This window comes from Thrips palmi, unplaced genomic scaffold (assembly GCF_012932325.1).
Source record: "Thrips palmi isolate BJ-2018 unplaced genomic scaffold, TpBJ-2018v1 HiC_scaffold_8, whole genome shotgun sequence".
Taxonomy (NCBI): domain Eukaryota; kingdom Metazoa; phylum Arthropoda; class Insecta; order Thysanoptera; family Thripidae; genus Thrips; species Thrips palmi.
This window is the reverse complement of record NW_023144635.1, coordinates 2,119,032-2,135,526: the sequence shown is the minus strand read 5'-3', so window position 1 is coordinate 2,135,526 and position 16,495 is coordinate 2,119,032. Positions and strand designations below refer to the sequence as shown.

At 61.1% G+C, this 16,495-nt stretch overlaps 2 protein-coding genes across 2 annotated transcripts; one reads left to right on the top strand and one right to left on the bottom strand.

Annotated features, from left to right (window-relative positions):
* The first annotated feature begins 1,136 nt into the window (after window positions 1-1,136).
* Window positions 1,137-2,805, top strand: LOC117653582 (nucleolar protein 58-like). Its single transcript, XM_034399371.1, has 4 exons — window positions 1,137-1,286; window positions 1,388-2,286; window positions 2,371-2,466; window positions 2,546-2,805. Exons 1-4 carry the CDS (start codon window positions 1,251-1,253, stop codon window positions 2,640-2,642), a joined length of 1,128 nt encoding a protein of 375 aa, XP_034255262.1. The 5' UTR covers window positions 1,137-1,250; the 3' UTR covers window positions 2,643-2,805.
* A 2,613-nt stretch (window positions 2,806-5,418) lies between these two features.
* Window positions 5,419-14,845, bottom strand: LOC117653033 (P17/29C-like protein DDB_G0287399). Its single transcript, XM_034398374.1, has 6 exons — window positions 14,638-14,845; window positions 7,253-7,420; window positions 7,033-7,163; window positions 6,797-6,958; window positions 6,305-6,686; window positions 5,419-6,102 (listed from the first exon to the last, which is right to left on the bottom strand). The coding sequence occupies exons 1-6, from the start codon at window positions 14,674-14,676 to the stop codon at window positions 5,419-5,421; spliced, it is 1,566 nt and encodes a 521-aa protein (XP_034254265.1). The 5' UTR covers window positions 14,677-14,845.
* Window positions 14,846-16,495: the final 1,650 nt, after the last annotated feature.

The following is a 16,495-nucleotide window of genomic DNA, read 5'->3' as shown; positions in this document are numbered from 1 at the left end:
ACACAACACGAGGGGGCGGGGGAATTGGCGAGTAGCGCTCCCCGCGTCGGGCCTGGTCAGCTTGGTCAGGTGACAAAAACGTTAGCACCTCCCTTCCTTTGGCGTTAGTCATCCGTGCGTTACGTGGCGGTCGGCTGCCAATACCAAAACAGTTCTCAACAGCGAAAAATTTCATGGAAAAGCGAGAAATTTTCAGCCGGAGAGGCAAGCCCATCGCACCCAGCCTCATCAGAAAAAAATACAAAATTTACACGCCTTCCCTGCGGCGCGCCAAAAGGGTGGTCTACCTTCCCGGCGCGCTGTGACATTGGCGACAAAAATGACTTTTCCCGAGACGCTAGTCGGGGTGTGGTGCGCTTTAGAGGACATTGACGATTGGTTGCCTACCTTTACGGAGCACGCGCCTGTAATTCCAGTTTTTTTTCGCTAGAAAAGGACTGTTGAGGGCCGGCATGGTCCTCGGAACAGTGTCAGGAGTCATAAGGGGGCACGCTAGCACAAGATACTCCAATCTGAGCCATTTTAAATTTTTGGCTGAGAACGCTAAAAACCATGATATATAAGCCTTAGCTTTTTTTCGGCGAAAATGGTCAACCACCTCCGATTCGTCTGAAATTGATATGGAACGTTGCCGTGGGTCTAAGAAAAAGATGTCCCATGCCCAATGGGCTTTGACGCGTTCAATTCGGTGTGAAAATGACTTCTCCCGTGACGCCAGTTGAGTGCTGGTGCGGCAACGAGGCTGTGGACGAAGGGTTGCCTACATCTCTGGCGTATGTTCTAACAATTCCAGTGATAGGGGCTGGGCTGACAATGCTCCTTGCGGTACACTCGGAGCAACAGAACTTCCTGTTACGCTTCTCGACGCGCGTCGTGACGTGTCTTCACGGCGCACGCGCGTGCACGTCCCTTTGACACGTGTGGTTCTGCGTATTACCCGTCAGCGGGGCCGAAGTGCCAAAGTCGCGGCGCGGTCTTCGGCGAGGACGGCGGGGACGACGGGGAGCCTCCCGGGCGGTGCCATGGCGGTGCCGGCCGCGGGCACGCCGGCCGCGCCTCCCATTAGCGAGGTCCTGATTAGCGTCTCCGTGGCTGCGTGGCCATGCCCCCCGTCCGAGCGGTGGTGGCCGCCGATTTGGGGGATGACGGGGAGGGGTCGGCGTCACGACGCCCCAGGACGTCCCCAGCGCCGGCCCCCACCACGCCGACCACTATAAGTACGAGAACCCCGCCAGGGCCGTGAACATTCGATGCCACCACCAGGACCCACCATGAACGCCAGACTTGTAAGTACTTCCCTCCGCGCGGCACGCGCTGGCGTGGCTTGCGTGCACCAAGTGGAAAAGCCCCGGGCTCACGCGCCGCGCGGGTCGGTTTTCGGTTCCAGGTGCTACTGCTCGTAGCGCTGGCGGCGGCCTGCCTGCAGGCGCAGCCCGTCGGTGACAAGGAGAACGGGGAGATGTCCGGGTCCGGCAGCTCGTGCGTCTGCGAGGAGGCCGAGATGGTCGTCGGGGACACCCTCCGCAAGATGACCGAGTGCTCCTGCGAGTCCGACGAGGCGGCCGACGACAGCGCCGCCACCGACGCCCCGACCGCCGCGCCCGCCGAGAGCCGACGCCGTCGCCAGGTCGACCCGACCAGCGACTCGAGCGAGTCCGACGACTCTGCGTCCGACGACGACGACGACCGCAGGAAGAGATCCCCGGACGACTCGTCTTCGTCGTCAGATTCAGATTCCTCCGACTCCTCCGACTCTAGCAGCGAGGAGGACAAGAAGCAGAAGAAGGCAGACGACGAGAAAACGAAGCGGCAAACTGAGGACGAGAAGGACGACAGTAAGGAAAAGCGGGAAACAGATGAGGAGGAGAAGAAAGACGACGAGAAGATGAAGCGACAAGCTGAGGACGAGAAGACAGACGACGAGAAGATGAAGCGACAAGCTGAGGACGAGAAGACAGACGACGAGAAGATGAAGCGACAAGCTGAGGACGAGAAGACAGACGACAAGGAAAAGCGCGAAACTGAGGGGGAGGAGAAGAAAGGCGACGAAGTGGAGAAGCGCGAAACTGACGAGAATCAGGGGTCGAGGATGCGAAGGGCAACAGACGAGAAGGAGAAGGACGCCAAGAAGCCCAAGGACGACGACATGGAGAGGGTGAGGAGAGATGCCGAGGAAGGCGACAAGCCCAAGGAAGAAGGCGACAGAATGAGAAGGCAGACGGAAGAGGCACCAAACGCCCCCGCCGCCACTGACGCTGCGGCCGACGCCAACAACACGCAGACACTGTGAGTACTGGACGCACCGGAGCAGCGCTAGGGAATGCCCAAAGACCTGGACTAAAACTGTGTTGATCTATCTCTGTTCGGCAGGTACTTGATCAAGACAGTGACCTACGAAGTCGGCGTTCTAGACAACCCCACTGACGACAGCAACTCTTCCCTGATCGTTGCCACGCCGAGCCCAGTGTAAGTGAACCTGATGGACTTAGCAACGCCACCACCACATCAATACGTGTGTGATTCTCACGTGGAGCCGTTCTTGCAGCTCGGAGAAGGAGGTCGTGACCATCTACTACGACACGCCTGCCAACGCCTCGACGGAGTCCACGCCCGTGGCTGCACCGGTTGCAGCTGCCGCGTAACGCCTCGACTCAATTTCCACTTTTCAAATGCTTTCCCCGCGAGGAAAGGACAGCCGGAGGGACCAGCGGGCAGGGAGTGCCACCCTCGCGCGTAATGACTCACTCCCGATTCTGTGATGATTTTAGACTGTGCATATACTGTAAATAAATACGATTTCTCTCAGTTGTGTCATTTTTATTTCTCGAGAGTACACTGTTAAAAAAATTCTGAAAATTCAGACCAATTTTGTCAGACTTAGCGGTCTGAATCTGTAAATCAGACTTAATTCTGAAAAATCAGAGTTTTTGTCTTAGTTCTTAAACGCTTTGTCTGAAAGCTTAATTCAGACTCGAAGTGTCTTAATATTTGTACTCATTCTCAAAATTCATATGAACTTGCGTCAGACTTCCCAGACCTCAAGAGTCTGAATTTCGGATTCAGACTACTTTCTGAAATATGTTCAAACATAAGAGAAAATTGGACAACTTTCTTCCAAACCTAACATTGGGTTAACTCACAATCAGTCTTACATTCAATTTAATCCGACTCCGTTTCGGGGACTTCAGACAAAACGAAAGCATTTTTCTCTCCGCTAGGTGGCGCCAGTGTCGGTAAAGAGCCTGCTGTTGTTAAAAACGTTTTATTCTGTTAAATTTTTAATATTTTTAACCCGAAATGGCCATCACTCTATTGGCTATGACGAAACATACGCTCCCATACCAAATTTATATCTGTAGCAAACGCGCGAGTTTAACAATTGACATTTGAAGTTACCTCTCGCGGTTGGCTCCGTGCCGTCGTTCCCTAGGGTGCGTCATGCCAGCTCCAGATGAGTGCAGGGAAGAGTCCCACATCGGGGACATTGCCCTACACTCAATTTTTTTACCTAGACGGTTCCTTGAAGTACGTCTCTCCTTTGAGGTTCGGATGCGAACATTATCATTTCACCGAGTTACGGGAAAATTTCCTGCTGCCACTTTCAGACAAAACAATCTAGTAATTGAGACAATTTTGTCTGAATTTTTCAGACTACGACCTGTCTGAAAGGTTAAGACTTGTGTAAGTCTGAAAATTTCAGACCAGGATTTAGTCTGAATTTTCAGTAGGATGTTCTGCATATTTACTTCAGTCAAAAAAGTCTGAATTTTCAGCAAAATTTTTTAACAGTGTACCACTAAAGTAACATCTTAGACTGAAATGTGAATAACAGGAGTTAGACACCTTAAATGAAACACAGCGATTCTTTTAGCATGTGACAGTATATTACAGATATTCACACTCAATAGTTAGCATATAAAAGGCAAGAACAAACAAATAAACCAGAAGATTCATTTGAAATGAAATATTCACCAGATACAAGTTTTTTGAAGTGTTGTATTCAACAGTCAATGTGATGAGGCAGTGGTCTAGAACAAATTTATCCATGTAAAAAGCAGATTCGTGAAGCTCCCAGACATTGCATTGCTATGGCCATTAATTATCTTTTGAATGATGCAAATGACTAGCACACATTACAGGGTGGTTAGTGGTCATACTAACCTACATATTACAGGATACTGTATACATTTTTTCATTGATTCATTTTTTTTTTTAGAAAAGAATCTATAGTTTTTATTTGCTTCTTTGCCGAGTACAAAACAAATTGTGTAAGGCTACTTGTCATTTAAAAAAAAAAAAAGTGAAAATCATTGCTCTTTTTGCCATAAGGAGTAACAGAAACCTTCAAAAATCAGGTACAGGTTCAAGAAGTTTGAAGTGAATACCTATGAGCACTGCAGCAAAACAACTTTGTTTTAGAACTAATAAAAAGGTATCTGTAAAATTATTATCAAATAATTAAAAATTCCAAGTTACTGAGATGCAAAGTTGAGATCATTCATAAATGAATGAGTAGGAAAAATTATTCCATTTCAGATGCTTTGTTATCAACAAAATTATCACACCATTCTGATTGGCAACCTATAATTACCAAGCAAAAAATTGTACAGAAGAACAAACCATCAGACCTTTCCATTGTCTAAAAATAAATATATTATGTACAAATGAATCTGTTGAATATCTAATTACAGGAACAAAATATAATCAAAATCACGTTTACAAGAGAAGTAATTACTTCAAAACAATTACACAAGTCACACATTATCAAATGTACATGTATTAAAAATTTCACATATTAAAAAAAAAGGTCTACTGTATATCTATCTACTGGTCTATCTGGTGGGGTTATTCCTAAATGCATTCATCTACTGGAGAAATTCAAATGTTAGGCAAGTATTATGATTATCATAGCACTTCCAACAAAGTTTCTCCTGTAAAGAGACATGCATGGCCATGGCATCAATAAGGTAGTCATACAGTTATGTACTGATTTTACAGCAAAAAGAAACATAATTGTGGGCACCAAAATTAAACCAGTCTCAAAGAGAAAAGGTGGGTCAGCGGGCCACAAATTCAACATGGAAGCCTTGGGACTTGGGAGATCTAATGCCAAGCTGGCTTGGCATGAAAGCAGGCTCACACAGACACTTCTTCAAAAATTTGATCCCAGTTCCTAATCAGGGGGTCACTATCCATCGTTAGCAGATACACACTAAACTTAGGCATAGTTCAGTGAGCATAGATGTGTGCAGGTACTCGCCACAAAAAAAATTTGTGCGCTGCAATGTACAAAACAGTGCACATTGCGACGCACAAATTTTACTGCCAAAAATAAAATAAAAATTTGTGTAACTGCACACAACCAAGCGCTCGTTAGCGATGGCGAGTGAGGCCCTGAGTCGTGTACACTGCAAACCGCTACACCCACAGCACCCTGAGGGCCTCGGCGCCCTTGTAGGCGGAGCGGCTGATCGCCTCCACGGGGTTGGAGCTCCAGCGCCGGTGGATGGGCACGGGGGGCTTGCCGTGCTGCGCGCCGTGCGGCCGCGTCACCGCCAGCGGCAGCCCCACCTCGTGGAACGAGCCGTGCGAGCGCGAGGACGGCGACGGCGAGGCCGAGGACGAGTGGTGGTGCCAGGCCGCGGACGCAGACGAGGCCGGCGGGTCGCTGGTCGCGTTCAGCTGCGTTGAGCTCAGCAGCGGCAGCCCCACCTCCTGGAAGGACCCCATGGAGGAGAAGCCACTCTCGTCCTCGGCCGAGCTGAGACTCAGGCTGGGCTGCGGCGTGGACGACGGGTAGCCCTTGCTGCGGTACAGGGCCTCCTCCTTGCGCAGGGCCTGCCGCGCCTCCTCCAGCCGGTTGCCGCCGCTCTGGTGCCCGTTGTGCTGCCCGTTCAGGTGCCCGTTCAGGTGCCCGTTGTGGCCGTTGAGGTGGTGGTGGTTGTGGTGGTGGTTGTTGCCCGAGAAGGCGGACTCCAGGCCGCTCAGCAGCGAGGCGGGACCGACGTCGTAGTCGCCGTCCTCCGCGGTGGACGTCGACGAGTTGCTGTGCGACTCGGCCGTGGACTCTCGCAGGCGGTTGTACGACGCGCAACTCACGACCTGCTGGCCAGACAAGGATGGGCGTCAGCGGGGAGGTCCTCTCGCCTGAGGTGACGCCGCCTACGCCGCCGAGGCGGCAGGCCACCCATCGGCCCGAGGCGGCGCGCGTTGGGTGGCCTACCTCCAAGGCGGCCAGCCCCACCGCGACCGCGAACCCCGAAGCGCGCCGACCAGTGCCGACACGACACGACACGACACTCACCTGCGAGTTGCGGATGTTGAGCTTCCGCCGCAGCGCGCCCGTCACGTCGGCGACGAGCGCGGCGTGCGCGTTGCCGCCGGGCGCGGCCTGCATGGCGGCGTGCATGGAGGCGAGGCCGGCGTCTTTGGTGGGGGTGGGCGAGGCGTCGTCGGTCTGGTCCAGCGACACCACAGAGCTGCGCTCGCTGCGCGGCTCGCTGCGGGGCTCGCTGTCTCCCGAGCCGGAGCCCGAGCCGGAACCGGAACCGGACAGCCGGTGCGCCAGGTCCGGCTCGCGGGTGTTGAGGAGGGACTGGACGGTCCGGAGCAGCCGGAACGCCTCCTGAGACAGCTTCTCCGGCGGCACCTCCTCCAGGTCGGACTGGGACGGCCGGGGGCGCCTCCTGGGGAGAGACACGCTGGTGAGTTCAACCTCAGACACACTGCTATCTCTGGAATTAGGTCAACACGGGGTGTTTGTTGGGGAACATGAGCAAACCCATGCGCGCCTAACCACGTGAAGTCGCGGAAGGCGCTGTAGGCCTGCGAGTCCTCGATCTGCGTGATGCTCTTGGCGCGCTGGAAGTCCGGCAGCGAGTCCCTCGAGTCCCGGTGGCCGGGGCTGGCGCGTCCGGGACACACGTCCACCGTGTGCACGGAGCGGGACCGCGGCACCCTGCAGCACACAAAGCACGCCGTGGTGACCGTGGTCCTGATGGCGACACCGCCCTCGCCGCCCACGCTACCCACCTGCCGTTGGGAGTCTTGGGGCGCCCCGTGAGCGACGTGCTGGCGGCCAGCTTGAGGTTCCGGTGCGCGCGCTCCAGGAAGCGCACCACCTGCTCCATCACGGCGCGGTACATGTGTCGGGAGTTCTCCGTCTGGCGAAAAGGGAAACAAAATGCCGGGTGAGGGTTTCCAGCCTTTGAACCACGCACTTCCGAGTGAGCCAGCGTCGAGGACCACTCACCTGCCTGAGCTGCCACTGCAGCGTGTCCACCTGGTTCTGCAGCAGCACGTTGTCCACCATGTCGGCCGTGACGGCCGTGTCGGCCTGCTGCAGCGCGCTGGCCGGCCGGCCCGGCCCGGCGTGGCCCGCCTGCAGCCTCCTGTTCTCCTCCTGCAGCGTCTGCAGCTCCTGCAACACAAAGCGGTCGCGTTGAAAATCCCATCCAATCCCATCCCATACATGTGCACAATGCATTCGGTGCATTCGGGCCGTCGTCGGGCACGCTATCGGCCTTGCATCGCCTTGCATCGGCCCCGATGACGCGCCGACAGGCCGACGGGCCGACACCGCGCACTGACGCCGACGCCCCGGGCGGCCCCGCTCTGCCCCGGCCTGCCCCAACAAGCTTCACAAATCATGCACCTCCGTGGTCACCGCCTCGCCTCGCCTCGCCTCGCCTCGCCTCGCCTCGCCTCGCCCGACGTACCGTAGTTTGGAAAAGGTTAAAGGGTTGCCCCCTCCACCGTAATACCGCGAGTACCCTGCGGTACCCTGCGGGCCTGGGAACGTCCGCCGCACCACCCGACCTGGGTAATTGCCCCGCCCCCCTTCCCGCCGATATGGATACGAACGGCACCGCTCGATGGGAGCCGCCAGGCCGGGCAGGCCAAGCAGGCCAGCACGCTGAATGAGTGGACGGCATATCGCGGTCCTCGCATCGCACCGTCGCCGTTCTGCTTCGGCTCGGCGGCTTGGCGGCGCTCGCGGTCCGCGGGGCGTTCTCGGTTCTCGCTCGCCTGATCGGCCCGGCCGCCTTTCCCGGACTAGGCGTCGCGTCGGCTGCCCGGCAGCGGTGAATAATCGCCGACACGAACGAAAACCCCTTTCAGGACAAGTGCGGTCCGCGGCGGTCCGCGGCGCCACCGCCAGCCGAGCGACTCCGAAGGAGTGTTTCGCCGCTGTCTCTCTCGCGCCCCTCGGCAGCGGCCGGCAGCGCATGGGGGCGACAGAGACGGAGCGAGGGGCTCCGCTCCAGGTCCGCCAGGCCCTCGGCGAGGCCGCTCCCGTTCATAATCATCGGCCTCGCCGTCCTCGCCGTCCTTTCGGATCTTCGGATCTAGATCTGGCTGGACGGAGACGGAACGGCGGAACGACGGAACGAGGTTAACTGGACGCGTCGACTCGTTACCGGCCGTTTGGCTCGGCGGTTCGGCCGGCCGCTCGACCGGCAGACTGACTCTGTCTCTCTCGCACTCGTGGGGCGTCCCGTGCAAGAGCGAGAGAGACGGAGCGACGAAAACGGCTCTCGGAATGAGTCCGCAGCCCGGCGTCATGCTAACGAGATTACCCGTCCCGTCGTGCCGTACCATTTTTTACGCGCGGAAGCAAATCACGGTGGCGCGGCACGGCGAGGCGGACGCTGGCTCGCTCGGCCAAGGCGCGGCCCGGCCCGGCCGCGCAAACACCAACCAACACCAACGCGGCGCGCAGCAAGCAACGCAGTGCAGTGCCGTTGCCGTTTCTCCCGACCCGCTCCGCTCCGGCAGCCCTGCCCTGCTCGGCCCCGGGGGCGAAAATAACGAATAACGAGGTCCCGCCGCGTCCCGCCTCGCCGTCATGGTCGCCATCAACATGGCCGCGGCCACGGAGGGAGCGCCAGCCTGGCCAAGCCGAGGGCCAAGCCCAGCGAGGTGCGCGTCGACGCGCGTCCGTCCGATAGTCCGATACCGGCCGCCGCGCCGCCTCATTGGGACAGTGGATCGAGTAGAACACGCATTCAGGCATTCAGGTTCAGGGGGTTCAGGCCCACGCGGCGGGCAGGGCCGGGCAGGGCCGGCAGCGGGGCGACAGGCAGACCCTTCTCTAATAGACAGTTATGGTCCAGTGACAGAAGGGCTGGCTGTGGCCGGCTGCCATGCCACGCCACGCTGCGCCACGCCCCCGGCGGCGGGCCCGGCGCGTCCGGGACGGGGCACTTGTTGTTGGGGCGGAGCGGCAGCGGTCACGCGCTTCCAGAGGGAACCCAGAGGGCAGCCGATCAGGAACAGATGAGCTCCAGTCCTACTGCCCTTCGGCCTCGGCGGCCCTCGGCTCACACTCGCACCCAGAGGCTGATTCCGAACAGTGCTTTCGTCGCTCCGTCTCTCTCCCACCCATGGGGCGCTTCCAAGGGGTGCGAGAGAGACGGGGCGACGAGAGTCGGCCTGTGAGCCGGCCTGCTGGCGGGGCTGGCAGCCAGCGTCCGGCCGTACAACAATCATGCCTTCAAATTAATTCCAGAGTGTACAAATTGAAGCAGTCGTCGGGGAGGTGCAGTGTAGGCAGTGTAGGCCGGGGCGCTGCCGCTTCACCCGCTTCGCCGCTCGGCGTGGCACCGCGGGGCAATTACTGTCCTGGAGGCCTCCCTCCTCCCCGTGGTGGAGGCCGAGAAGGGCGTCGGCCAGCATTGTCTCTGCCGGCCACGGCACCACGGCGCGGCCAGTGACATTCCTCGGGCGACATGAAATGAGCGTTAATATGATCGATGATGGGGATAAATCTCCCGGAAGGCGGGTGCGCTGTGCACACAATGCGGTGGGTACGCGACACCCTACACCTTGGGTCCCTAGGCTCGAAATAAATTTGAAGAACTTCAGGAGAAGGGGGGCAGGGGCACTGTAATGCGTGTTCCACGCCACGCCACGCCACGCCGGGCGCATGCATGCAGTTTGCCGTGACGCGGCGTCGCGCCTCGTGGGCCCCGCCGCCATTCAAGTCGCCACGCACCCCACCTGCAGTGTCCGTGTGACTCGGCACCCTGGCGGCCCCTCGCGCCGGGCCCCGCGAGTGCGACGGAGACAGCGACGGCGAAGCGACTCGGCCGCTCTGCCTCACGGCTAATTTCGGAACGCGACGGCCGATTGGACGCCCCACGCCCCTCTGCCCGGGGGAAGGGGGGGGGGGCTTTATTGTTTTCATCCTCGGGTAAAGCACGCGGTGCACGCCGCGCCGCGCACGGTTGGGTGCCCGCGTCAGGTTCGGTGACTCATAATGAGTAAAATCGGACGAGAATAAAACGAAGGAGGAGGAGAAGGAGGAGGAGGAGGAGGATGAGGAGCGGGGGGAGGTGGACGATCAAAGTGTGAGTGGCTTCGTCAAACAAAACAATGAACTCAATTAACCGGGCGACCGCAAAGTGCGCGAGGACGGGGTTGGCGTCGGGCCTCGGCAGCCCCGGCCACCTCATCACCGCCACCCTAACGGCCAACGGCGCAGCGGCAGCACTGCAGCACGGCAGCTCATCCTCCAATGAGAAGCAAAGGCGGTCATCTGGTTGCGGTTTGGCGTGGCCGCGCCACGCCGCTCTTCGCCGCTCCCCGCGGGCCCGAACCACTTTACAGGCTGTCGGTTCGGCTCGGCTCTCTTCTTGTTGTCTAATAACACTCCGGCCGGACTCTGGATGTGGCATGTTCCGCGCAGGAATGCAGAGTGCGGGCCGCAGTGTGTGTCGTGCGGTCGGACGGGCGGCGTTCATACGGAACGTGACACGTCCAGGGCGCGGCCGGGGCGGGAAGGTGCAAGCAAGGTGCAAACAAGGTGCGGAGCACGGCGGAGACAGGGCGGACAGCGAGGGTGACAACCAGGTGGAGAACAAGGTGGGCAGCGAGGGCGAAGGCCAGTCCTACGCAAAGAGCCGTTGAAGACCGGACGCGGGATACTCGAACGCGAGAACAAGGTGGAAACAACGCCGCGCTGCAACGGCGCCACCCCCAAGCCCCATCGCCCCCTCCCTGGTGGAGTGCGTTGACGGCTCCTTCCTCCTGCCAAGGTTCCGATCAGACGTACGGGGCGTCGGGCCGTGGCGGGGCGGGGCGGGGCGGGGCGGGGCGGGGCGGGGCGGGGCGGGGCGGGGCGGGGCGTAGAGGAGTTCCTTCCTCGAGTCATTAGAGCAGGGCGGCCCCTTTGTCGGCCGCGCCGTGTTTAATAAAGGTGGCGGGCGGCGCCTCGCCGCGGCCGGGCGGCCGGGGCGGCCAGGGCGGGGGCCGGGATGACGGGGGGCTCGGGGAGGCTCCAACACCTTGCACGTGAGGCGCCGCTGCCAACAACAACAACACGCCCGGCAACAAGAGCCGCGGCGCGGTCGTGGTGCGCGCGCACACACACACACTCGCAGTGCGCCGTGAGGTGCCGTGGGGCCCCCAAGGGGGTTGAGCGGGGCGGCGAGTCCGCGTCGCTGAAAAATCGTGCGGGGAGCGCGCGAAGGCGGAACGGAGAGAACCGGGAGAAACGAACAACGAGACGGCGGTGGGGGAGGCGGAGAGCCCCGCCGTGTAATTTATGCATGGCCTGCATGGCCTGCGCCGTGACCCGGGGCGTACCGGCTACGTGCCGAGTCCCGGCCTCCCGGCCCAAGCCGAGACGCGCTCTTTCGTCTCGCTGGCCGCGCCGTGCCGCCGGGCTCCAGGCTGCGGTCCGGACGCAGTCCGGCAGAGCAAGGCGAGCGGGGCGACCCCCTCGGCGTCCAGCTCCACCCTCGCCGTCAATGGGCCCCGTGCAGACATCCTGCCGCCCGCACCCAACCCCGCCACGGCGAGCAGGCTCAGAGTCTACCAAACTGCACCGAGGCCGGATAGAGAGGACGGTGCGGCCGGCGGGGGGCGGGGGCGGCGGGGCGACTTTTCCGAATCAGCGCGTTCTGAATGGGCATCCGCTCCACCTCAAGTCACACCTGTCGTACTACCTGGGCTTACCTGGCGGCCCGCAGTGCAGCACCCTGCAGCACCCTGCAGCAGCACAACGGCGACTCGGGCACGCCTCAGCGTCGCACCAGCGTCGCATCAGCTGGGAGGCAGGATCGGAAGGAAGTGACTCAAGTGATGGCGTGGGGGTGGGGGAAAGGAATCCGACCGTCCCGTCCGAGGGCCGCGACGGCAACGACGCCAACGACAGGCGGGCGGACAGGTACTGGATGCCATGGACCACCAATGGATGGTCAACAGCCATGACAAGGCGCGCCGTGCGCCGAGCGCCGAGCGGGCGACGTGGCGAGTGTATTGATCACTGCCATTGCCTCCCCCCCTTTCCCCTCTCCAAAGCGTCCGCTTCCTGCCCACGCGGGTTCACATTCCTCTGCAGCGACGCGCGGCCGAGCCGGCGAATCACAGCCACCACACCGGGAGAGAGGGAGAGAGAGAGAGGAGGCTGCCAGCCACCTCAACGCGGACAGTACGTATCGGTGATTCTTTCTGTATAAAAAGGGTGCGCCAAAGCTGGCAGTGCAGTGCACTACCGTCTCCGATATAACGAGCTGTGTGGCCCCCCAGACGCACACACACCTGCACACAAATCGACGAGACGGCAGAGCACTGTAATCCACACACAAACACACACGCCCATATCCAGCGCATTTAATAATCCCACTCGTGCGTGTGCTCCGGTGTGCTTCCCCGCCCAGGGCCGACCCCCTTCTTTGGCGGGCCAAATGAAAACAAACCCACCGACACCGATCCAGCGGCCGCACTGACGCACTAGTATGGACCCGACGGACCCCCTTTGGATGCCATGGCCCTACTACTCATGGGCGCATCGCCGCACCGGCGCGCACGGCATGGCTTGATTGCCGCGTCGGGCTCCGTGGGGCCCTTCGGGACCATTAGGGGCAATCAATGGGGTGCGGGGGCGGCGCGACGGGGGGCCGAGACAGGTAAGGCACCTGAGGTAAGGCCCAACGGGTACCTCCTTTTTACACACACAACCCAGACGCGCGCTCACACACACATACATACATACACACACACACACACACACACACACACACACACACACAAACACACACACAAACACGCTGGAGCGCGCAGGAAAAAGCCCGCCGGACGCGAGTAAGAACACACGAGCCAAAGCTTGGTTGCAAGTCTGCCGAGCAGCAGACTCTGGCATTCCATCCCGTCCAGTTTTCCGACGGCACGCAGTGCACCCACGCGGTCCATCGCCCCGTACCTGCCGCACCTGACACACAACCCTCCTTCCCCTCCCACGGCACACAGACCGTGGAGCATGGGGCGGCTTGACTTCCGCCCCCCCCCCCCTTCCCCGCTCCGCCATCACGACGGCCCCGAAACGCTAACGCCCCGCGTCCACCTCGAGTGGGTACCGAGGTGGGTACGTTCCTTTCCCTTCGAGACTCCGAGACCGTCAAGTCGGAAACGGAGGAAAACACGGGTCGGGCGGAACAGGCGGGGCCGGGGGAGTGCACTGCCCAAAACTACAGACAGAGAGCGCCCAGAGGAATCCCATTCACTTCACAGCGAGCTGCTTCCAAACGGAGCTCGCGTCGTTCCGTCTCTCTCGCACTCATGGGGCGTCCCGTGTAGGTGCGAGAGGGACACAGCGTTGTTCGGAATCGCCAGCCGGAGCCGGGCCTCCCAAACGTCAGTGGCACTTGCCAGTGTGGATGTGGGTTAGCCGCGCTGAGCCCCGGCCTTGCCCCAGCGCGTTTCAATGGCCGTGGTTGTGAGCTACTTCGCTCCGCGGGGCAGCCCAGGGCAGGCAGCACGGCAGCACGCGGCCGAGAGGTTTGCGCACCAGTTACCACGCCCCGCCATGCGTGCCCTCGCGTGCGCGCCCCGCCCCGCCCCGCCCCGCCCCGCCCCCGCGCGGCCTGGCTGGGCCGAGCTGGCTGGACCATCGTCGCGGTCCTCATCCGGCACCGGTGATGCTCCTCGCGAAAATGAGAGCTTCGTCGGTCCGCTGGGCCGCGTCGCCGCGGGCAGCCCGCCGTGCAAGGGCCGCCACTGGCCGCCACGCGCTGTCTCTCTCGCACCCATCTGCAACGCCGCCCCACCCCCTGAGTGCGACAGAGAGCGCTGTTTCGGAGAGCGGCTCTGCAGCGGCAGCGGCCAGCGCGTCGGACACGCCGAGCCGCGGGGCCGTCCCGTCCGGTCCAGTCCACCCCGTCGCACTCCTCTTCGTCTGCGTCTGCCATGCCGCCTTCCCACGGTCCGGCCGCCGCGCCGGCACCGGCATCCCGAACAACAACGGCACGCCGACGAGAGAGAGAGGGGCATTTCGGGCTAGGGCCTGCACTCAAGCGGAGGCCGGCAGAGGCTAGCATCCGCAGCAAATCAATAACGAGGCCGAATAGCAGGGCGAAGGCCAAGGCGAAGGCCTCTGCCAAGGCCACGTCCAGCGTGGTATCGCCAGGGCCGATCTAGGATGGATGGCACAGAGGTGAAGGTGCAAGGCGAGGTCCTGTTAGGCGGACCGGGCCGCGGGGCCGAGACGCGCCCAATTTCTCCTACACTGCGATCAAGCCCGCCCCGAATCGAACAGAACAAGCACGACGGTTGCACGGACGTGGACATCTGCATTCATTGGACACAGCTCATTTTGGGACTTTGCGGCCGAAGCCACCGAGGCGACCAAGTTACCTTGAGCTGCGAGTACTCCCACCACCACTCTTCGGGCATGTCGACCAACAACGCCCTGGGACGACAAGGGGACCGCCAGGCACGACCACGACACTCGCAAGCAAGACAACGGCGGGGCGGACGGGCGGCGACCCTCCAGGGGCACTTCCGACCACTTGGGCGAGGAGCGAGGTAAGGCGGCTCGCGGTGCAGCCAGGTACACTAGCGAGGTGCGTGGCCCGGGCGGCGGCTCGACTTCGACTGGAGGTGCTGGAGGAGGAGGAGGAAGGAGCTGCGCTGCAGGCTGCGGCTGGGCTCCGCTCCGGGCAGCGGCCGTCCGAAGCCCCCCGCCGCGCCCCGCCGGCCGGAACAGCAGCAACAGCCCCCCGCCGCCCTCCTCTCCGCGGAGGCCGTGGCCGAGGACCTGCCGCGGCCCGGGGCGGTGCGGGTGGCGGCGTCCCTCACACTGTCACACTCCTTCTCGGGTCGTGAACCCGCTTATGCCCACGCGTGGGTGATCGGGGCGAGCCGACACGCGAGACTAACTAGACGCGAACACAGGAGATGCCACTCTCAGTCACGAACCAATTTAACGCACAGCAGAAAAGAATGCGTTTAGATAATTCGATCGCTTTTAGACAAACTTTGTGAGACTACTGCTCCCAAACTAGATGCGGTCAAAGCCTTCCCGAGAAGGGGGATGAAAGAGTAGGGTCTTAAGAATACTAGGGCGTTGAGGGAGGCCTTTGACCGCAGCTAGATTTGATGCAGTGGCTCTCCAAAGTCAGCGACATTTGATTTTCGACACTTTGTCTCGAGCATGCTCTGGCCACTGGCCACCCTAGCGGGCCGTGGCGAGAGTGGCGAGCGACGCCCGAAGGCAGCTGCCCGCCCGGCTCGCGAGCAGGATGGGCTGCCTACCTCCACGGCGCTCCCCGGCGAGGAGGCGACCGACGGCAAGGCGCGTCGCAGCGCGGCGGTCAGCGAGTCAGCGACCGCCCCCCTCCCCCCGGTCTTCATTTTTCTCGGATCGCATCCCGTCGCCACGGCGGCCACGGCGGCCACGGCCCCGGGACGACTGGCTGATTTCGAACTGATCTCCGCCGCTGTCTGCTGTCTCCCTTCGCACCCTCCCGCGACGCCCGAGGAGTGCGAGAGAGACAGGGCGACGAGGCGCCGTTCGGGACGAACCCGCAGGCCGAATTAATCTCGGCTCCGGAAGCGGCAAGCCCGGCGAGCCCGGCAAGCGACGCGTTTCGGCGCCGTTCTCTGTCACGGTCGCGGAGCGCCCTACTTGCACGAGGACGGAGGACGCCACCAACCCCGACATTAATCACGACCCCAGCGTCCTGGCCGTCACCACCGCCGCGGACCGGAACCGGCACGGCGGCGAGGACGGCGACGACGAGGATCATCAGCGGGACGCGCACGCCACTTGCGGGCCACTTTGGCGCATCCTTCCAGCCTTCCAGCGTACCCTTGTAGGGCGGGAGGGCCCTCACGGCGCCACTGCACTGCAAGGCACGGCACTGGAAGGCACGGCGCAGCCTCAGCCGAGCGCGTAAAAGCAGGCAACGGGTCCCGCCCGCTGCTCCGCGAGCTCCGTGCTCCGCGCTGCTCTCCTGGGCCGTGAACGAGAGTAAGCCGAGCGGGCCGTAAGGACGAGTTTAGGAGCGGCCCGCGAAACGCCCTCCGCGTCCTTGGTATGGGCTGGGGCCCCGGCGGGGCTTCGCGGCGCCTCCGGCCTGCGGGGCCGTGATCTCGACGCTGGAGGAGCCATTGGGAGGAGCCCCGGGCCCCGGGCGGGGCGTGGTGGCACGCCGTGGTGGCACGCAGCCTGCCCGGCCGGGCCGCGGCTACGCCAGGCTACGCCCGGACA